A 24764-nucleotide genomic window follows, 5' to 3' on the forward strand; every position below is an offset into this window, starting at 1 on the left:
TTGTTAAAGATCGAGAAAAAAACTTGTTTATAAAGGCATGATTCTGGACGAAGAAAAGACCCATATTCGGCCCAATTGACAATAGTATTATCCAAATCAACTTTGCTACACTAACATTAAAGTCTGAAGAAAAAAAACGCCCCAAAATTGTGGTATAACACAACCTAACCTTAATTGGTCATAATAAAAGTTGACCGTCACTTTTTTGTTTATCACCATTAAGAAAACTCTCTACATTACAACCAATTAATGTTTATAAAAGTTGGCATAACACCACCTAACATTAGCCAAGGGGTTTAGCTTATTGGGTTAACAAGCTCCATTTCAAAATATAAGTTATTTTACAAAATTAATATTAACATTAATTTTTTTTTCTAAAATTACTCTCAATCAATATTTTATGTATTAATACAATAATTTTTTTTAATTCTCGTAAATTTTTTTCTTAAGTCACTAGTATTTACTCATATATTTATATTAATTATTCTAAAAATCACTTATTTTTTCACAAGTAACATCAAATATAATGGAATTATGTAAAGTGAAAATGTCTTAGTCTATTAAATTTGTATAGAAATTTTTTATTATTAATCAAATTTTTGTATAGCGGGAGCAAATGAATAAGAACACCATTTAAATAAAGATAAATGGATATATTAAGAAAATCATTGCTATTTTTTTATGAAATTTAATAAATTAATTATTTTTCTTAATACATGTACAATAACTTTAAATGACTTGCATTTTAAAATAAAGGAAGTATTTGAGTTATTATTTTATATATATATATATATTATGATACTCTGATTCTTATGGATAAAAAAATATACAATCTAATATTAATTCATCTTTAGATGTATAATTTGTATTGATCACTGTATATAAAATTTTTAGCAAGTACTCTCTTTTCCATAATATTAGAACTATTGTGTAAAAAGAAAAAAAAAAGTAAAAATAAATGTCCTTTTCCATTTATAATGTTAATGTTAATTTTATAAAATTATTATTTTCTTTTATTTATCTACTAATTTTTTTAGTTTGCATAAAAACTTAGGACAACACATTTAAATATTTTATCTAATACTTCTGTAAAAAAAATATTTATGCAATACTTTAATTTGAAATTTAAATAGATATAAGTTAAAAGAAAAAAATATTTAAACTACAAAAACATACAGACACACTATCAAGCACTTGGACGAATCGACATAAAAATGTTTGAACGACTAATATTTTTATCTGACTTAAATAAAATTATTTTTAATAGAAAATATATGTGGTGTATATCAGAAAAAAAAAATACACACTCGCTGTATGTATCCCTCCACTTATATAACTATGATATTGATTCATCTTATTGATTGTCATAATTAGATAAAAAAAATATTGGAATGATAAATCCAAAATTTTATAACAAACTTTCTTGGTTTAAATTTCATTTCCTTCCAAATCCTCTATAAACCAATCCATGAACAGTCCTTCCAAGTTGAATCATAATTAGGCTAAAATTGTGTTGATAGGGCGTGCTTCTTTCTTTTTAAATAACTTTTTTCTCCTTTTGCGTGTTTTTTTTGTTCTTCATCAAAACTATAAATATCTCTTACAAAACACAATTCTGTTCGAGCCATAGGATTAAGTGGCAGAGTTGGTTTGTTTTAAAGATAAAATATTCTTTTCACATATTTAAGTCAATTATACATGCTTAAATTCAAAAGTATGAATTAAAGTGAAACAATCTCACCTAAGTTAATGTACAAACTCAGTTTTCCCACTTTGTTCCAACCATTTTCAACTCATGGCATATTCCTCTAGACAAAAGCAAATGTGGTATTTCCCTTCCCGTTAACCGCATTTTTATTAATTATTAGTGGGTAATAAGAATTAGATAGATAGATATATAATGCGCGTGATATATGTTTGGGGGATGTGAATGTCAATGTCTGAACACTGGCATGATGTTAGTTCATGACTAGTACACATACTTAAGGCTAATGAATGTTTTTTCTTTTTCAAAAGCGAGAGAGAATCGAATCGGAGTAGAGTGATTCACTAGCATAGTTTTCAAATTTCAACTTTGGAGATGGAGAAGAAAGTGAGAGGGCGTAAAGCACTGCAAACCGTTTATTAAGGATGACATGGCCACCCATGAAAGCAAAAACTAAAAATAAATGTGTTGGCTTTGAAGATTATGTGTCACGGCCACAATGCACGAATCAGTTGGGGCAGGCAGGACCAAAAGCATATATTTAATTTGGTACATATGGCCCGTCAGTTTTATATTTATATTAAAGTTAAAAAAAAAAAAAGAAAAAGGACAGATAGAGATGCAAGACTGAAGTAGTTGAGTGAAGCTACCATGTCCACGTGTCCGCACGTGGGTGAGGGACTGTGTGGAGATAGTTGGGAAATTGGGCACGTGTCGGGGAATTTGTAATTTCTAAAGCAAAGTTGGGTTGAGGGGGAATCTGAAAGTGATTGAGAGGGGAGGGCACCCCCACAGGGAATGGTGTTGTAATAACAACTGCACCTTGCTGTGCTCATCAATAAGGGCCGTCAAATGCCCCAACAATATCTACATACTTTGTCTTCGCCTGTCGGATAAGAGGACCAACACCCTTCTCTAGGGTCAATTTTAAGTCTACCTGTCATATGTGCTACTATCTAACCAAGTATTTATCAACTTTTTTTTATCCCTCCAAGTCATCTTCAACTAAAAAATATAACATTAATTAAGTGATTAAGAAGGAAAGAAAAGGAAAAAAAGAAAATCTCAAATTTGATCTCTTACTAACAAAACTAATAATTAACATTTATTAATAAAAAAATCTTCAACTTCAATGAAGGCATATCAATTTCACATGGAGAAATTGCTAATCATATGCTAATAGTATATATTTTCATTATTGAGTGGAGATTAAGACATTTTGTGAGTCTTTAAGATTTTTATTTAATGAAATTACATTTTTTTATATACAATGATATTGATGTGAAGTATTTATTATTTTTATTAATAATTAATTTTTATCGATAAACCTAATTGGTCATTTAGTGAATTTTTTTTTCAATTATATTTTTTCATTTACAATATTTAAATATGAGACTTTGTTTGGAGGAACTGAGCACAATTACTTGTTAATTTTAAATAATTCAAAACTTGATTAACTTCTCCAATAAAAAAAAAAGCTATTAAATAGTTTTACCATAGCTTATTTTAGTAGCTTATGTGAGTTAGGCTTTAACGAACAACTAGAATTATTGTGATATACCTATTCATAATTTAAAACTTGTTTAACACTCACTTCTATTATTTAAACATAAAAAAATAATATTTTTTATTTCTCCCTTTTGTATTTTTCATGTACATGCATCTTAAAAATATCATCTTCTCCATTTTATTATACACAGGACACTTCCCTCAAAAAGTCCATATGAAACATTTAGTTGATGGTTTTAATTAGTGTGACTTTGATAAATTAATTCAACCAATAATTTGAAAAGACTTATTTATATAAAAAAAATTAATTATGATATCAATACAAAATATTTTAATGATTAATTTTTATTATAAAAAACACAAGCGTATGTAAGGTAAATGTTTCATTTTTGGCATAATTTATTGTATACTTAGATGAGAATTTGAATCATAAATTATTTGAAAAAGAAATATAAGTAGTGGTGGTGGCTTATCCCTAGTTAATATGAAGAAATTATCAAGTGAAATAAAGTAACAAACATGCCTGACTTTGTCATTAAACTGTCATTTTCTCTCCGTTGATTGCACTAGCTAGGAGCAAGTTTGTTGGCCATCAAATCCATCAAATCCATCGTCCTTGGTCAGTTTGTCCACTACTACTTACATTTCTTTGCACTAATTAGAACTTTCTTCCTTCGTGTCAGTCAATGTGGCCGCAGTGCACTTCACTTGTTTTTTATGCTATACCCTTTGCCTAAATTAAACATGACGACTCTCCCCGGCTACAAGAGCCAACATGAACCAGTCACAGCTTTTTCTTTTTCTTTTTTAAGAATAGAGACTGATTTCTTGATAAATATTATTAGATAACAAATGTATTATTAAATGTTTAAGAGACAAAATTATTGATGAATTATGTTACAGTATTCTGTTGATAGGAAGTTGTGTGACACATCTGAGGAGTTTTTTCCTAAATATACATAAAAAAAATTAATTAAATACTAAAACATATATGTTTATTATTCCACATCCAAGACGGCAACAAAGAGAAAAGGCTCTCACACTCGATGAGCATTTTACTGTTACGTTGCCTCTATCTAGGTAGGAACACACGTTTGTCTGCCTAGTAAGTGATGCAGAAACTGTGCTGCGCATATAAAAAATGGTAGTAAAAGTTTGCCATAAAGCTGCACCTCACCGCTCATGATGTGGGAACAGGAACAATTTCTGAATTATTGCTGGTTTCCTCAACTTGCCATTGTAATTTCAAATATTACTACGAATTAGATGAATAGAATCATGGATGCAATCTTAAATGGATTAAGAGGAAGAGACATTTATAAATTATCGATCACTATGACTCTTAAATGATTGAAACTTTATAATTATCATATATTCTTCAGCAACTACTATACTATAGTATCTCTAGTTGTAATAAAATCACTTCAATGGACAACATTATTCTTATCATAAAGAGGATAATGATAAGGGTACTGATTAGCTTGCATATATTTCAGGGCATTAATTGGTACCCATTTTCAATTATCTTTAGTAATAAATATTTTAGGTCAATACAGATGAGAGGCAACCTTCCTTGTTCGTGCGGATTTCCGTACTTTTATTTTTTTGGTACAGGAAAAGAAAATGTTGAGTACGGAAATGAAGGTTCTTTTCATTATTAGTTTATATGTTAACTACTTATATTTCTTGAAATCAAATATCGTACTGCATGGGCAAATTTACAGAAGTGGGATAATTAAAAAAAAAAAAGAATGAATAGATTTTGAAAATATTATAAAATATAAATAAGCCGTGTTTTAAAAAACTTTAGAATGTCTAATTTTCTCAAAAAAAACACTGAAGTCATGTTTTTGGATCAGGACTTCACAATTTCAATATTTTTTAAAATAAATATAAAATACTTGAAGTTATGTTTTGGGTCACGATTTTATAACTTTATTATTTCTTTAAATAAATATAAAATATTTGAAGTCATGAGTCAAAATACAACTTTAATATTTTTTTAATATAAAATACTTGAAGTCGTATTTTAAATCATATTTTAAATCATGACTTCAAGATTTTTTTTTAAAGAAAAAATAGTTTTAAAGTCATGTAAAACAAGATTTCTTTATATGAAATTCTGTTTTAATACACAACTTATTCATATCTTGTAATATTTTTAAAATCTACTCATTTCTATAATTTCTTAGAAAGATTACTCCATTTCTGTAAATCTGCCTACCACAAGCTTTCATGTAGAGCATGTATGGAATGTTAAATTCACTAAAAGAAAATGTATGCAATGTTAATGTTAAAAAAGTTAATAATTATAATTTTGTAACTAACAATTGCATTGTAATTAATACTTCCACATACTTGCAAAACCATTTATAGTATTTATAAGTAGATAGTTTTCTCATTAGAATTATGCTTTTTATATTATATGTTTGGTTAAATTTGTTTAATAATACCTTCTTTTAATACTTTTAATTTAATTTTACCTTACAATAAATGAAAGCTACAAAATTAAATATATTTAATATATTAAAAAAATTAAATAATCAATAGTTTCTTCATTGAGTAGGTAAATCATTACTAAGAAAATTATGCATGTAGAAAAAATTGGAAATATTAAAAAAAAAGTCCTATGAGTGTTTTCTGATTGGATTCATGTAACTCGAATCAAATTGATGGGGCATAACTTTCAAACAATGAAATACTAAAAGTTTAAAAATAAAATAAATTAAATTGTAACTCGTAATTAAAGTACTCCTGAGTTAGGCGTCAAAAGTGGAATTGTGGTCGCCAATGTAGTGGTACTGTTTCTTCAGTTACATCAAACGTAATTAGTTTTGGCATTGATAGAAATGTTTCATAGTTCATACTGAAACTCGAAACTCTAAACTAGAAAGGTCTTAATCTAAGACCGCACGGGGGAAATAGCTATACTGTTCAAATGGGAAAGGAAAACAGTATACAAAACAATGATGCACTCAGAAGTATCATTGTCATTAGATCGAGAAAGTGATTGCCATCTTCGTAAACCTTTGTCCTTACGCCTTTGATTTTAGGCATATTGAAGAATGTTTACTCCCAAGAGTCATTGGTCATCTTTGACCAAGCAAAATTTTCGTTTATTTCCATTTACTTGTCCTTTTTGGGCGTGCATACGTATTCTATAGGGACAAGTAATGAACTAATGAAGCATTGGCCTGCACAAAACAAGATGTTGATCTAACGTTTTGATATAGCTACCCAATGATGTTATGAAATTTTCTATTATTAACGGAATGGACAATGTCAATTGTTATTATTTATATTATTATATATACGGTTGCTATTGTTGACTGGGCTACGTTTAAATGTGGTCACTAAATATTTGTGTGGGACACTATCACATAAATATTTGTTAATCCTAGTCCTGTAATTTGTCCTGATTGGTATACTTTTAAACAACTGTTTCTGATAGTGGTATTCCTTATACCACTATCTTCAAGTAATGATATTTCTTTGGCAGATAAAAAAAAATTGTTACTATTTATGTTCTACACTTCTTGAATTTTTTTATCAATGATAACGGATGACTTACTATGTCGAATAATAATCGTTAAAATAATAAATTTTTTATATAATTCAATCTTACAAAATCATTAGTAAAATAAATATTATTCTTCATTTATATAATCTATTTATGATGAATGACTTATTTAATGGATCTAGTATAAGTGTTAAAATCATTAAAGAATATAGATCTTAAGCCTAATTAAATCATATAAAATTGATTTTTAAAATGAGTTTTACACCACACTTATATATTATACTTAAATCATATCATGAGTTAATATCATTAGTTATTGATATGAGATCTTGAACAAATTTATCAAAAACTCTTATTCCAATCCATTATTCTTTTACTTTATTATATTCAATTTCTCCTTCAAAATTTAACATTTTTCATCCTTTTACTTGTATATTCCATGTAATTCTAACAAAATTTTCATACCCTTTACCTTTCCTCTAACAGTTTAATAAGTGAAATGACTTGGGATTCTAAGCCACTTCCTTTTTCCTCTGGTAAATATGTCTATCCCAACTCCATAATGAATTAATTCATTGAACCTCTATTTCCTCATGTCTATTATTTGTCTCCACTTCATTCCATCCTTTCTTGTGTTGTTATGATCGAATTGAAATCACCTAACACACCCATCTCTCCCCACCTTTCTCCTCCACTGTATTAATTATTTCCTCCCATAACTTTTATACACCTTTTTTTTAAGCAGTATTTTTTACACCTTAGATAACATGAAACACATGCACATTCAACATTGAAAGTTTACAATTGTCCTTCCATATACCCCCTCCACTCACAATAGGTGTTCACCCTTCAATTTTACAAACAAGCTAAATTTCAACCTGTTCTACATAACGATTTCAATTATCTCTCTCATCCCTATCCTTTGTCTATTTTTTTGTGGTTCTTGCCTGTCCCTATTTTCCATCCCCTTAATTCAACCTCGTTATGATTTCATCACTATTTCCTTTGCTTGTTACTCTAATTTTCTTCCCAAACTTCCATACATTCTTAGTTGTTTCTACTCCCTCCTTATTTAGTATAACCAAATTCCTTCATTGAATATTACTATTAGAAATAGAATTGTCCGACAAAGGTCTATACAGTAATGCTTTCATTTTGCAATCTTTATGCCTCGACAAAGGTCTATACAGTAATGCTTTCATTTTTCAAGCTCTTCTTTCCTCCTGTTGCATATCTCCTAACCATGATTGTTGACATATTAACCTTTGCAAGCTCTGTCTCCTCCCCATTTGGTTATTTTTGTGGCCCAAGAAGTTGCAACACATTACTCCCTCTTAATGATTTTTTTCATATAATGTAATGTTATATATATATAGCTTAGTTGTAGTTTTAATTTATATTTTTTTAAAATTTTACAATTTAATTTACACATTATTAAGATTGATATATAAAATATGAACAAATTGATTTGGCCTAGTCTTGGCTTCATATATTATCAAACTCTTAATCGAGTTGAGTTTAAGTCCAAATAAATGTCCTTATCAAATTTTTGAATGTGTTGTAACAAAAATGAATCAATTCTAACTGGTCTCATGGATATTCCTGTTGAAATGGAAAGACTTGGTCTTTAGAGATATATCATTATTTGTCTTACATTGATGGTTTAATTTGTTTTCTTTTTAAAGAAAACGTTTTTAACACAATAGTTTTTTCGTCAAACGTTATTTATTATATATTCGCCTCATAGTGAATTTTTTTAAAGATCTTTGTTGTGCTATTCAGAAAAAAATATCTTTGTTCCAGCCTATTTGTCTCTATGAACAAGGCATTTTCTTGACTTATATATTCGAAGCTAGTTCTTTGAAAGGTCAGCCATGTACGTTGTCGAGTATAATGAACAATGTACTTACGATGTAATAAATCCAAGAAAACTTGTCTTGCTCGATTGTATACTGAGACATCGAGATGAAAAAGGATAAATAAGGACTTTTACATTCTTCCGATAAGTTTACTGCAGGTACGTTGGGGTAAGAAAATTAAGGACAGGTAGAAGAAGCCTCCTTTACTGATTCAAGTTTTTCTCCTCTTTTTTTTGTTTGTTTTTTTTTTTGTCCTTTTAGTTTAGTTTTTATGACTTTTGTTCCTTTCGTCGTTCTTTTGTTCTTCTCACATTTCCTTTCTCATGTTTCTCACATTAGTGGTTGAATGTTTTGTAATTTATTGTATTGACATATTAACAAGTTTTAATGTGTGTCTTATTTATTTTATAAAAACTTAACTAATAATTTTAAATTTTATAAAAGATAAGCTGATTTATGCCATTGAAACCTTATTTTTATTTATAAAAAAAACCTTCTTTTTCAGATGCCATAGAAATCTTTTATTCTTTTTTAATGAATACCATAGAAATCTAAACATACTAAACTTAAGTATTGGCATACTAATGTAATGAAAAATGCATTTAAATAGCGTGAAGAGAGAATTTATTTTATTTTCTATATTTCAAATTTAATGGAGTAAATAAAATGCAATTATATGCTCTAAAATATTTAATTATAATATCAATTTTAGTTGTTAAAATTTAAACATCTGTCTTGTACTTTTTACAAGTTAAAATACTAGAGTGCATAGAGTGTAGATAGATAGAATTGATATTTGTGTCTCTCTCCAAAGTCATTCCTTGTTCTCCCTTCTAGAGAAACCCAAACCCCACCTTGCAACCACCACACACTATCGTGGGAACTCGGAAGGGAGAATCAGAGAAAACTTGAGTGAAACTATTCAGTAATGTAAGAAAAAATAAATCAAGTAAAATGTTTTTTGTACTGTTAGAAAATTAAGACTTTTTTTAATAAAATAAAGATTTAAAAAGTGAGCTTAAGAACCATGTTACCAACTTTACCATTAGAGAGAAAAAATAATGAGTTCTCAAATTAAGTTTCTCCGTTAAAAATGCTATTAAAATATGAATGTATAGTATGAACGTAAACCTGTAAAATATAATTGTTACGGTTCAAGTTGAGTCAGGCCATATAAATTATCATATTTTACTGACGTAGTAAACAATTGATTATAATAAAATAAAATAAAATAATTATCCTGTTAGAACATGACCACCACATAGGTTATAAGGAAATGCATTATTTTCTTAATTAAAAAAATGAATTAACGATATTGCAAATACTTATTTTTTAAAAAAAACTTTGTTCACTTAAATATAAAAGTTTTAATTAAACTTAGGTTTTTAAAAACAAATTTTATGTCGATATGTAACATGAATTCATATTGAAAAACAACACAAAAAGTATATGAAATGTTACATCTAAGTTTTGTCGATAATAATAATAATAATAATAAGATAAATGATACTGGTTCAACATGGTGTACAATTACGTTACAGAAAGAAAGAAAATTTGGAATTTAAAATGTAATAAATGTAGAAACAAAGAAGAGAGATAAATATAAAAAATATATAAGTACATGTTATTGTATGAATTATTGAAGGTGTATTATATATATATTTTTCAATGTATATAAATGGATAACTATGTATTTAAAAAATAAAGTTATTTATCGATTATATTACATTATATTAATATATAAAAACTTCTTTTATGAGAATATAATTGATAATAGATAATTGATTCTAGAAAAACTTACTAGGTTCTCCATATTATTGGTTTTGTGTATCAGCTGCAACCTTGGAAAATATAGCTAGTGGAACGTATGTTTCTTATTCCGAGAGAGAAATCCGTGTGGCTGGCTGACAGAAAATTTTCTATTGGATAACAAGGAAGAAAGCTACCCATTTCTTAGTGCAAAGCGAAGAAGTGTGAACAAATATCCTCGGAAGTTGCCTTTTCCAAAAGTAATACATATCAATTTATAAAAAGGTAGCAGTAGAAACCAAATCCACCAATATTAAAAAGGAAAAGAAAGATCAATAGATAAATATGTAATTCTTGCATATGAAAGAAGAATATATGTTAAAAGATATTAATGTAAGAAGGGAAGTCCTTACTTTCCGCCCAAGCATATCCCGATTAAAAAAAAAAAAAGAAAAATAAAAGATGAAAATCAGACATAGACCCTTTCCTCTCTTGGTACTATAAATGCAAATGCGTAGGGGACAGTGAGAGCCAGATGGATCCTCTATATTGTTCGTAACGCCTCTTTCTTACCTCTCATTCATGCATTAGCAATATTTCTCACCCATTTCCCCCATTTAAAACCCCCTACACCCCCACCACCCTTCACTCCCTCCCTCTCTCTCTCTCTCTCTCTGATAGCAACGTTGTTAGTTGTTACAATGGTTGTTTTGTCTCAGCCAGCATTAAACCAGTTTTTCCTTCTGAAAACATGCAAGCCCACGCCCCTGTTCTCCGGGATTCCCGTGGTCGACCTCACGGACCCCGATGCCAAGACCCACATAGTGAAGGCCTGCAGGGACTTCGGCTTCTTCAAGCTCGTGAACCACGGTGTTCCATTAGAGTTCATGGCCAATTTGGAAAACGAAACCCTCAGGTTCTTCAAAAAACCTCAGTCCGACAAAGACAGGGCTGGTCCCCCTGATCCTTTTGGCTACGGCAGCAAGAGGATTGGCCCTAACGGCGATGTCGGTTGGGTCGAATACCTCCTTCTCAACACCAACCCTGACGTCATCTCCCCCAAGTCACAGTTCATTTTCCGAGAAAGTCCTCAGAATTTCAGGTAAAAAACAGAGTCCCCTGTTTTTCCTCTGTTCAAACAAAAGAAAACACCCCAGTCCCACATTTATTTATTAACTTGATCAGCTATGCCATACTTAAAATTCTGAAATGTGGTACTAGTGTCTATTTTAATAATTGTTGTCAGGCATATATTAAAGTTCTCACATTTTTTTTTTTGTGACATGATTAATTTTCAGGGTGGTCGTTGAGGAGTACATTAGAGCGCTGAAGAACATGTGCTATGAGGTGTTGGAATTAATGGCGGAGGGCTTGGGAATAACTCAGAGGAATGCGTTGAGTAGGTTGCTGAAGGATGAGAAGAGTGATTCTTGCTTCAGACTTAACCACTACCCGCCATGCCCAGAGGTGCAAGCATTGAACGGCAGAAATTTGGTTGGGTTTGGAGAGCACACAGACCCACAGATAATTTCTGTCTTGAGATCTAACAGCACCTCAGGCCTGCAAATCTGTCTCACAGATGGCACTTGGGTTTCAGTCCCACCTGATCAAACTTCCTTTTTCATCAATGTTGGTGACACTCTACAGGTATCATTAATGCCTTCACCCAAATATTTTTATCTAAATATTAAGTAGAGTATTCTATAACTTCATTTATTATCTCATTATTGGTGTAAAAAATTTACTCTCACAGTCTGTATATGATACTCAGTCAGTATTATGTGATTTATAATTGGATGAATTCTTATTTTATAAAATAAGATTAAGTAATTCAATGTAGGAGTAAAAAATAAATAAGATGGTTTATGTCATCATATAGTAAAAGTCAGATTAACTCACTTGAACTGTTACAGTATCTGGGTGACGTGGCGCTAAAAGACTCACTTATCCTGTTTGGAAAGGACATTCCGACAAACATTTTGATATGGGGGCATTTAAAAAATTTGTTTTGGGGTGTGTGTTTTCTTACCAAATCTTGTAATATAATTGTGGACGAAACCGATGCAGGTGATGACTAATGGGAGGTTTAAAAGTGTAAAGCATAGAGTTTTGGCTGACCCAACCAAGTCAAGGTTGTCAATGATCTACTTTGGAGGAGCACCCTTGAGTGAAAAGATATCACCTTTACCTTCTCTCATGTTAAAAGGAGAAGAGAGTTTCTACAAAGAATTCACATGGTGGGAATACAAGAAGGCTGCGTATGCGTCAAGGCTAGCGGATAATAGGCTCGCTCCTTTTGAGAAATCTGCTGCTGATTAAAGAGTCCAAGTGTGTCAAAATTTTACTGCTCAATTTTGGCACGTATTGTTAGGGAACTTTTTCATATATATATATATATATATATATATATATTTTTTGGTTTGTATCTAGGTTTCAAACAGTTGACTTCACATATATAGAAAATGAATAGGTTGTTTATGATGTTCTTCCTTTTATCTCTGTTCTTTTTCTTGTTTGATTGAAATGGAATAGTCACTACTACCCTTCTATTATCAATGGAACGCAACTCCAGTTACAGCTTTTTTATTAAATTTTGCGGCGTATTATATCGAGGAATTAGGATAAACACGGGAAATAAAACACTCCTATTATTTAATGATGATAAAATATAACTTAAAGTATCCAAGTATATATGTTCAAAACATAATAATTTGAAAAAAATGATTAAATAATGTACTATTTAACGATAGTTTATAAATATCTCATTATACTTAATATTGATTAAAAACTAATATTAATTAAAGTAAAATGATTTTTTTAAAAAAAGTAACTAGGTAGTAGTAGTACTACTAGTACATATATAGAGCTTCATCGCTTCATCATAGCCACATTCTCGTACTTTGGACTTTCGACCTTTATCACTTTAACGCATACCTCGTGAAGAGCAAGATCTCGTACTCCATCCAACGCGTATTCGACCAAGCACTCATCTGCCTAGTGTAGATGCACCTTGTTGGCTTGCTTTCGGCCACTATATATTTACTCTCATTATTTAAGATTTATGTTTGAGAGTTCAAGTTCAGAAAGATGTTGAGAAAAGGATGAATACTTTAGTTTAAATTCAATAAATTATATTATAGTAATATCATTACATTAAATATATGTTAATTTACTACTTTAAAAATACTTATTACACCAAAAAATATGTTTTATTTTTTCCCTAAAAATCATACTCTTAAACATGTCTTAAATAATCTTCAATTCTAACACAACTGTCATGGGCGAAGCGGCGAATTTGTAGAACTTTGGAAGAGAGGGGATATAAAAAAATATATGATATATTTTCCGATAATTCAAAAAAGACACATGTGAGGGAATTTGAAGGAAATCAATACACGAATTATTAATTTTTTTAAAGATCAGTTTGAAAAGCAAATCCCTTTTCAAGTAATTAAAGACTCAAACTCAAAATTACTTGCTAAACTAAAATTATTTAGTGTGAATTGATTTATCCACTCGATGATACAAATTACTATATTTTAATAAGTCAAACTTACTTTTACATTGCAAAATATTAAAAAAAAAAAAAACCATTTGCAAAGTTCCTTGAATGGAAGTAGAGTCATATATGTGCACAATGTACTATACCTGACCACAGGCGACAAATTACAATGAAATTCCTTCCAAAGTTTAGTTCAATCTTGAAAGAAAGTAGCTATGTAGTTGATGATTATGTATTGAACATCCGTTTAATTAAATCCATCAAGAGTGTAACTTCTCCATTTGGACACGTTGGAATGTGTGTGAACTGGTATACGTTGTGAATAATAAAATTTAGTTGGTCTTGGCACATGGATGAAGTTGGACGAGAATAGTACGTATGTCTTTATCATCAATTTTTATTTTGAGCTAGGAGACTATCGTGCAAATACTTTTGACTTCTTGTTGGTCTGGTACACCAAAATTAAGAACGTAAATATTAATTAACATTTTCCCCATTGGCTTAATATATAGAGACTCTAGTTTTTTTACCGTAAAAATAAAAATAAAATAAAAAAGAGACTAGTTTCTGATTTATTTTGAAACGCATTGGTGTCCGCGTTTGATTTCTTACAGTTCTCAGTCCTCAACAACCAAATCTCAACCACCATTTTCTCTCAATTCCCCTGCTTTTTTTGTCATTATATATACTTTGTTAGAAAAACAAACAAGGAACATATATGCTTGTGGAAAATGTTGAACCTGTGCTTCAAAACAGAAAAAAGATATCTCTAGACGTAATTCTCATAGGGTATAGAAGTAATGCTTATAAGTTTTTTATGTTAAATTGTGAAATCTATACTAAATTGTATGACAAACATAGTTTTTTTTTTTAAAATACAAATAACTTATTGTCAAATTTAATTTAAATTACTTTTTTTTATAAATTTAAGATTCACCATTTATAATATATATACAGAAAATTATAATTATATGAATTATCACGATAAAATATTTTTTTTTAATTGAAAGAGTTAGAGTATAACTGTAAATGATTATCATTGGTTAACTTCCTTATATCAAAATGAATAAGTATATTACTTTCTGACACAATTTAAATTAACAAGTATATTACTGAAAAATAATTAATATTTTAAGCCTTTTAAAGTCATAAATATTTTGAAACAAATAAAAAATTATGTATGTTTGTATAGGGACTATATTACCAATTTAAAACATACTATTAAGTGATTATGAGAATGAGATAATAAATTCTTATATTGTAAATTTGAATTTTCTTTTTTAAAAATGGGATAATTCTTACATTTACTCTCTTTCTCATGCGTTTAGGTAATTTTCTTATTTTATAATACATGTCTTAACCGGCGATTTTGTACGGAACAGAATGTTGGGCGGTCAAGAGCCAACATGAAACTAAAGTAGGTGTAGCGGAGATGAGGATGTTGCGGTAGATGTGTGGTAAGACTCGACAGGATAAAATTAGAAACGGAGCTATTAGAGAGAGGGTTGGAGTAGCACCTATTGTAGAGAAGATGGTGGAAAATAGACTTAGGTGGTTTGGGCATGTAGAGAGAAGACCAGTAGACTCTGTAGTGAGGAGAGTAGACCAGATGGAGAGAAGGCAAACAATTCGAGGCAGAGGAAGACCCAAAAAGACTATAAGAGAGGTTATCAAGAAGGATCTCGAACTTAATGATTTGGATAGAAGTATGATATTTGATAGAACATTATGGCGGAAGTTGATCTATGTAGCCGATCCCACCTAGTGGGATAAGGCGTTGTTTTTGTTGTTGTTGTTGTATAGTACATGTCTTAGAAGAATTATTATCGAATTAAATAATTTTTTACTCTATTAATTACTTTAATCAATCATCAGCTTTCCTCATTCAATATATTAAATGCAATGGAATGTTTGCAACCATTAAAATAACAATTGTTTAGTTAAAATATATTCTAATATTTTTTTAAAATTAAATTTGTTCCAATGCTTATGTTTTTATATTTTGATTTATTTTTCTTATAAATATTTTGAAATCATATTATGCATATTTGCACTCTTGACTAGAGTTCCTTCCCCACACCCAAATATTCATATGTTATGTACTGCCTTCAAATTCCATTATAAATAAAAAAATTTAATTAAATATTTTTAATTATTTAATAATAATATTCTCAAAATATCATTGATTGAGATGGGACAATTAATGATATATATTATAGCAATATGTCATGCATCATTTAAGACACGGTGACAATGATAATAATAAAGATATATAGTGATGAAGTTTAAACTAAATATAAAAATATGTGGTTGATTTAATGAATGATGTATGGTGTTTTTAGCATAGAGAGAATTGGAAAATTTGAGCATGATTAATTTTTAAAGATTTAAATATATTTTTTATCTTTATATTTTAGTGTTTTTTTCATTTTTTGTTTCTGTAAAAGAAAAAGAAAAAGAAAATTCTTTTTAGTCCTTTCAAAATTTAATTGTTTTATTTTTTACTTAAAGTATTTTAACACTTTCAACAGTAAAAAAAATACTTTAAATATTTAAAAAATTATTTAAAACACTTTAAAAATAAAAAAAACAAAATAATCACATTTTATGAAAATTAAAACGAAAAAAAAATTAAAAAGACAAAAATTAAAAAAACACTCCATTGTAAAGATAAAAAGTTTATTTAAGTGTTTTTCAAATAATAAATCCTATAAAGACCATGACTCGTTCAGTGATATTACGGCGAGGTGTGGTGACCACAGAGATGGAAACAAGGCATATATGATGGCATTTGACTATGCTGCTAGCTACGATGAATATAATGAATTGTCTCACTTAACAGATCGCCGCTGAGAAATTGTATTTGTATATATAAAATAAATTGATTGACATAAAAGAGGGATAAAAACACCTACACGTTTCTTGTTCCCAATATAGGTGAGTTTACATCTCTCACCTTTCGGTTTTATTGATAGAAAAAAATGTGATGGGAGATTGTTTTTTTAATACTCTATGTTTGTAATGAGAGAGATAATACGGAGTAAACAAAAAATTTGAACTTTTAATTAAAAGAAAAGTGAAAAAAATAAAATTTTGAATTTTTATTTTAGAAGATAACTTTTTCCTTTTGTGTTTCCACCTTTTTATGAACCAAACAAAAAAAAATATCTTTATTTGTATTTTTTTCATCTTACTTTTATATCAAACAAACCATAAAAGTAATTAACCAATTGAGACAAATTTTTAGGCAAAGAGTGATCCTCTATAAATCCAATAAACATTTTTTTTTGTTGAAATTCGATCCAATAAATATTTGACATTAATAGTACAGTGATAAAAATAATATTAAAAAAAACAATTATGAGAAACTACTATATTGCATGAATACAATATACTAAAAAAATAATCTGATTAATTTGTCATACTGCTACTGCTGTATAAGGGTGCTCATGACCTGTCCTGTCCCACCAATCTGGTCCGGCTTTTGAAAGGACTTTTGCCGGTTTGACGGGGCTTGAGTTGATCTGAAGTATTTCGAGGATTAATTCGAGTTCTATTTTGGATTGTTCTAACTTCTGACATAGTCAAATGTCATATATTCTCTCAACAATAATTTTTTTAAAATAATTATATATTAATAATACAACTTTTTATTATTATAAAAGAATAATACAACTTTTTTATTTAATAAAATTAATATTTTTTACATAATATTATATTATATTAATATCATTTATCTTAAATATTTCGAAATATACCTAAATTATAACTATATACTTCCTTAAATTTATAATTTAGCTATGTATAATTTTAATATTAATATATTATGTTAATAAATAAGGCTTAACTAACCTGATTTTAGAGTCATTCATCCTTTTCGGTCATTTCTACAAACTTTTTTATTAAAATAAATTTTTTCAAAAATAAATTACTGACATGGATTTATTTTGATCATAGCTTAGGATTAAACTGAATTTGAGGATATGATAGTTCAATAAAAAAACATGAAACAATAATTTTAAATAATTGTTTCAATCTAAATATAGTGTTATAATTTTTAGTGGTTGTTGAAATACTATTAAATCACCCAAGTGAGTGATTTGATGGTGTTTTTTTTATGAACATTGATTTAAGTACAATAATGTGAAAATAACATTATGTTTAGTATCAAAATAACAATTTGCATTAACCTGATTTTGTAACTATAAAAATAATTTCCTTTTGATTTTCTTCACACATTCAAGAAATACATAGAAGGGTTGAATATTTTTCTTATCAATTTATTTTTTATATGTTAAGAGATAGATGCTATGCATTTATATAACTAGATGAATATGTAGTATATATTTTTTCTATTATATGATTATGTCTATTTTGTGAAGATTTATGTTTTATTTTTTTAAAATAATTTTCAGTAAAAGTATATTTTTTTTTAATTTTGATATATTGTATGTGATTTTGTATACTTTATTTTTGTTGAATATTATTAATTATATATTTGCTATTTTAACTCTATTTTATTTTCCAAATATGTTGAGATCTAGAGATATATTTTTCTTGCATTTATAAGATATAATTGTCTATAGGTCCAAAATGGATGTCCCTTAACGAAGATTGTGAAGAATAAGTCACATGACTGTTGTCAATATTATATAATCACAAAAAAATTATCTAGAATAACAAAAAGATTAGACAATTTATAATTTACAAATTGATAATTTAAATACAAAACTTACAAATTAAAATTTAAAATTTTTGTGATTATATAATTTATTCTTACTGTAGATTTTAATTTTTAACTATAATAACATAAAGATTACACAATTTTTAATTTAAAATCTAGAATTAAAATACAAAAGTTAAAAAATTAATCTCGACAGGAACAAAGAATTATGTAATCACAAAAAATTTGAATAGCAATAACAAAAACTACAATTTTTAGTATATGAATTTAATTACTATTCCGTTTAAGTTTTTAAGAAAAAAATTTAGTAGTGAAAATTACAAAAGACCAACTTATCGAAAAAACTATTACATACAAAAAATATTTTAGAAAATAAATTTCAAAATTTAAAAAATAAGCATTCTTAACTATATATACTAAAATCACTTATAACTTAATTACTACAGTAATGTTTCACGTACAATTTTTTTAAAAATAATGTTTTAAATAAAGAGAAGTTAGCAACACTTTAGTATTTGGTGCAAAGAGAGTCTATCAATTTTGAAATGTCCTAAAATATCAAGCACAAAAAAGAAAGTAAAAGAACACAAGTGAAAATAACATAATATAGATTTCATTATTTAACATAGTAAAAATTATTATTTTAATTTGAAAAGTTAACATTTTATATTTATTGGATTAAAGTTATTTTCACATGATCATTTTATATTTGTTGGATTAAAGTTATTTTCACATGATCGGACACAACAAGTGAATTCTTGGTGTGATGAGACAACACATGGTGGGAAAGAATGAATTTATTGTTTTATATCTAGCCAAAACATGTGAGGTGCGTTGCTTGAATTAGCCATTAGCCGTTCAAGGTTATGCTTGTTTATATTTCATCTACTCGATGAGTTTTTGTTGTTTCATGAAGTATCATTAGTCTCAATTAACAAAAAAAATGCAACTAACTTAATAGTCTTGAATCAACAATTATAAATTACTAATATACGTGAAAATATTTCTCAGTTTTGAAGGAAAAAAATACGTGATAGTTGAATAACAAATTAAAATGACTATTTCATTTTTTTGAGTAAAAAATAAACTCATGCTAATAGTTTATTTTAGAGTAAATCTATTTTAATAAAAAATTATAAAAGTAACACAAATGGATCATTCACTCCCTCATTTTATCTCAAATATTGCCAGACATGGCAAATTTGAATTCACGAGAGCAGTCTTTGTCAAAATTTTAGACTGAGTAGGAACATACATAGGTTAACCCATACACCTAACACCCCTAGTGCTTTGTGAGAGTTTCACATGTTGCTAGCCTCTGCCAATTTTTGCAGCCTTTGTAGTTTATACGGTTGACTTATGTTTCTCTTGGTTTTCGCTTCTTGTTATATATATCCTTTGTGGATTGTCATCCTTCGGCCTCGATTTGACGATTGTAATTTTTTTTTTTTTTTTATGTTTATTCTGCAATTCCTTAAGCATTTGACTAACATTCATAGTTTCCATACGTTAAAAAATTGATTCCTTTTATCATTTAAATCTTAAAAAATTGATCATAATAAAATAATTTTGATCCTTTCTTAATATTTAATTTGTATGCAATACTAAGTCAAATCCAGAGCGAATAGAATGTTTATCATAATAAATGATCAAAAGCTTAAGATAAAATTGAAATAACTACTTGATATGGATTTTCTTATATCTTATGTTTCTAATTGATTATATCTACAAGCACTGTGTTCATAGTGAATTGCTCATGATAACAATTTATATAATTGAAATTTTGTTATCATTCTCTTTATTTTGAAGAGATATAAAATCATAATAAGTTGCAAAATACTTTTATTTTATCCAAAGAATGTGTAAGACATAAAGCTAGCTAGCTATATGAAAGAGGTTTTTTTCCGTGTGAAGCAAAGTACTTCCAAATTGGTAGTTAAAGATTAATTCCTCCAAGGTGTAGAACTAGTAAACTTTATTTCCCGTAAAGTGATGAAATTTTGTTGGTTGTATGATTAACTTTTGACAATTCGTGAAGGTTTGATTATGAGATTGAAAATTAAGTCGAAAGGATTAGTTCAATTTTTATTCTTAATTATTTTATGAAGTGTGTTTTGGACGTTTAATAAAAAAAAGTAAAATCATTGAATTAAATGTGTGTAACTTTAAAAAATAACTTTTTGACAAATATTTCAAAAATATTAATATTTGCCATTATTTATTGATAATAATTTTTTAACCATGCTTAAATTTGAAATGAAACAACTGCTGGTCCATGTAAGTTTTAGTACACACAGATATCTTTATTAAGATTATGTGGGGGACTGGGTGAATACCCCCGAGTGCAAGGATGGTATCTTATTAAAGTTATGCTTTACTTTTTGCTTCTTAATTTCTAAGGTTTCCTTCAAGTGGAGCAGGGATTAGTGGTTTCAGATTTCTTTTCCTTGTGTACAGAATATGAAAATGAGATTATGCTTTCCGCAGCCATCCCCACCTTCCACGAATAAACTAGAAAGCTCGATAGAAGCTTCCAACAAATAGAGAAATCAGAGCACGTCACAAAAGATCGAATAAAACAATGTTTGCTATAAAATTCTGAATCTGTAGATTATATTTTGATTTCGATTAAATACTGCAAATGGTTTTATACTTAACCTATTCGCTGTATTGGTAATAATTAAATTCATATTTGATGAATTTACGTGCATGTTTATTGAAAAAAAAGAGAGAAAATAAACAAAAATAAAGAAACCTTAGAAAAGTAGATAGAAAAGTCTTGTTTATTTTCTAAATATTTTATGTTAATTTGGGTGAATTTTGTGGTGGATTATCTTGCAAGTGGTTCACGGGTGGACCATGAAAGAAGACTGTCAAATAAAATAGTTAAATATTGGGCGCATAAGATCAAATACGGGTGATTTATAGAAAAGATAAAGTTAAGAAGCAAGTTTTTATATCAACAACCAGCAGGAGAATATGATCGAACAGATGGTATGGACACACAAGTTTGCAGCTACCATGTGCTTAATTTTTTTGAAGATGATTCGTATCTTAATCGTCACAAACAGAATATACAATAATGGCTTTGATTATATACATTTTCCTGGTACGGGAATTCTTAAAACATTGAATGATTTGAAGTGCAGAAATATGCTAAAATAAGAAGCTTTAAGAGAAGTCTGCACTTCACGTATAGATTTTCTTACGCATTGGCCGATTTCTTTGTTTACTTACTTTTTAAGCTGCAGTTTTTGTACTATGATATTTGTACTCAGGCTTGGTTTATGCACTTCTTATGCTAAAACTGGGTTTTCTTTAATAAATACATTTCTTTTTGCCTTTTTAAAAAAACACGTTGATTTATGGAAATTTTATTGTCGAATGAAATTGTTTATTTAATGTACGAAGACAATAAATGCACAACTTTGATTTCGAAACAACTTTTCAGAAATCGTCATTCATGTTGAACTTGCAGCTCTTCTGGAAGAACAAGGAGGGACTTGAGATCTGATATGCCTTAATTTCATCCTTTGAAGGAGGTCCCAACACAAGCACACGCAACTGTTCACTCAGTTCTACAGACCTTGTTTTGAACCAAACATAAATATTACATATATTTTAAAAATAACCACTTTTAGCAAATTTAAATATATAATTTCAAAATATATGTACTGTTTATTTACCTACTATACCAGGTCAATTTGCTTGTCCATCGCTAAACCATATTCTCAAATGTTCCACCACAGACTTCACCGTTGATTTGTCTTAATTTTGTAGGAAATAATTACAAAACAACTGCATTTGGCCAAAGTGTTTAATTTAAAACATTAGAAGTAGCGTCCCACGCTCAAATGAAAGAAGCCATAATTTTTTTTGAGATCCTATTTATAAAAGCTTCTAAGTAATTAACTACAACTCTACAGTGTCTGGTTCTACTTCCCACCAATTATGTTACAGCTATTCTAGCTCCTGATCAGCACGAGTATTACTGTCTAACATCCTAATAAAAGAAACTAAGGGTTCATGCATGTACCACTACTTTGAAGTTGAGAGAATTACCTAACAGACAGAAAGAAAGAATCAAATACGTTATTGCCGATAATAATAATAATAATAAAAAACAGACAGAAAGAAAGAAACCGAGGTTTAATTAATTTTCAAAAGTAATATTCTTCGCAGGAGAGAAGGATATTCCATGACCAAAGTTTTAAGATTCTTTCAGAAAGTCAAACCTACATTGAAAAAGGAATATTGTAATTAAACTTAAATTATCAGCATTTGCCCCGGTTTGTAATATTTAAACTTTTCTTGAATACTTCATGTTCTAGTTTAATTTGGTTACTAAATTTAAATTTAATTTAAATAGGTTTACGATTTTAAAAATAAAGTGACAAACTTTCCTCTCATACAAAACACAAAAGTTCATTTGCTTTCTCTTTCTCTTTAAAGATTTCAAATATTTAAGTTAATCCACAAATCATTGTAATACGAATTAAATTTAGAAACTCATTCTTAATTATAAAAAAATAGTTACCAATTAAACACATTTTGCACAACTAATACAACTATGAACCCAATTATGAACAGTGGGTCAATCATACATCAGTTCTGTGTTAAAGGTTAAATTACTCATTTGATCTTTATAGTCTCATGATTCATACATTTTTAGTCTCTATAGTTTAATTTTGTAGTCCTTATAATTTATATTTTAATTACCTTTTAGTCTTTACTATAAAAAAATATATAAAAATAATTAGTTACAAATTAGTTATAAATTATCAACTATTTTTTATTATAAATTATCTTGCGATAAATTAGTTACGAACTATTTGTTAATATTTTGTAGTTAATTATAATTAACAATATTACTCATATTTTGATGGTAAGGATTAAAAGAAAATTAAAATATAAAATATAGAAACTAAAAAAACCACTTTTAAACTATAAGGAATTAAAAAAAATTAAAATATAAACTATAAAGACTAAAAATATTACTTTCAAACTATAGGGACTAAAAGAAAATTAAAATATAAACTATAAAAATTAAAAAAAAAAATTAAAATATAAATTATAAAAACTAAAAAAATACAAATGGTGAAAGGAAGGAATGAGTAATTAAATTCAAGTTAAATGATTAGAAACCTTGGCTGTAGGGACACATCTATACTTATATACCTTTGTATGTTTTTTGGGTTGGTACCCCTTATAGTACCAAATTTAATACGTTTTTTTTGTTTTGGCCGTTAAAAAAAAAACAAGAAAAGTAATATCACTCTTGAGAGGCCTCGATCGGGTCCTATGTCATGAAAACCCATTCATATTATACTCTTATAAATACAATCAACGTCACTATATAGTAAATAAACATTTATTACATACTATAACCTTGGTAAAATTATTAATAACTCAGCCTTGAAATGTATTTTGTAAATAATCACCCCTTGCTCACAATGTTTTAGCCTTGTCAAAATATTTTTTTCATTATCTGGATATCTCAACTTTTGATGTACACGAAAACTTATCTTAAACAACTTCAACCTAAATTTGATCAATATCAATTGTACTATTTCGAACGTATCATGAAATTACTAGGATCGACCTAATGGAAAAATGTGGAGTAAATGCATGGAGACTTATATTCGATCTTCATTATCACCATTTATACCAAAAAAACTCAAAGGCGTCATAAGTCACGTTCAATTATTGAATCTATTATGTTTTGATGGATAACAAATATAAGTGGGTTAAGTCTATTAATTTAATGATGTCTAACAAAAATGAGATAAATAAACATTTAAATATGAACTTATTATATTAAACTTAACATGTTGTGTTTTATATAAAACCAATCCATATGATTCAGAATATTTATAGTACTTATCAAATTAAATCATATATTAATTTTGGCCAACCTCACAATTTTTTTCAAGGCTAACCTCACACAAAATTAAGTATATATTTATATTTTTTCACTTTATCCTGCTTTTTTTTTTCTTTTTAAAATTTATGATACGATTCTTATAAAAGACGCAGTGGTGGATATGATCATGAACGAATGTATTAATTTCCAATTCTTTCCCATTGTATACTGTCGAGGGTCAACTATATCATTATTTAAAATAATAAGTTATTTCTACAACTCCATAAAGGTTCTATCCCGACAAGAATGCTATATATCAACTGATAACAGAAACTTGAATTCCATTGCAAGATAGAATATATTCTTCACAAGA

The 24764-nt window shown here is 28.1% G+C and overlaps 1 protein-coding gene across 1 annotated transcript; it reads left to right on the forward strand.

Annotated features, from left to right (window-relative positions):
* Positions 1-10862: 10862 nt before the first annotated feature.
* LOC114374466 (gibberellin 2-beta-dioxygenase-like) lies at positions 10863-12899 on the forward strand. Its single transcript, XM_028332106.1, has 3 exons — positions 10863-11444; positions 11641-11989; positions 12410-12899. Exons 1-3 carry the CDS (start codon positions 11044-11046, stop codon positions 12659-12661), a joined length of 1002 nt encoding a protein of 333 aa, XP_028187907.1. The 5' UTR covers positions 10863-11043; the 3' UTR covers positions 12662-12899.
* Positions 12900-24764: the final 11865 nt, after the last annotated feature.

The sequence above is a fragment of the Glycine soja genome, chromosome 11 (genome assembly GCF_004193775.1).
Source record: "Glycine soja cultivar W05 chromosome 11, ASM419377v2, whole genome shotgun sequence".
NCBI lineage: Eukaryota > Viridiplantae > Streptophyta > Magnoliopsida > Fabales > Fabaceae > Glycine > Glycine soja.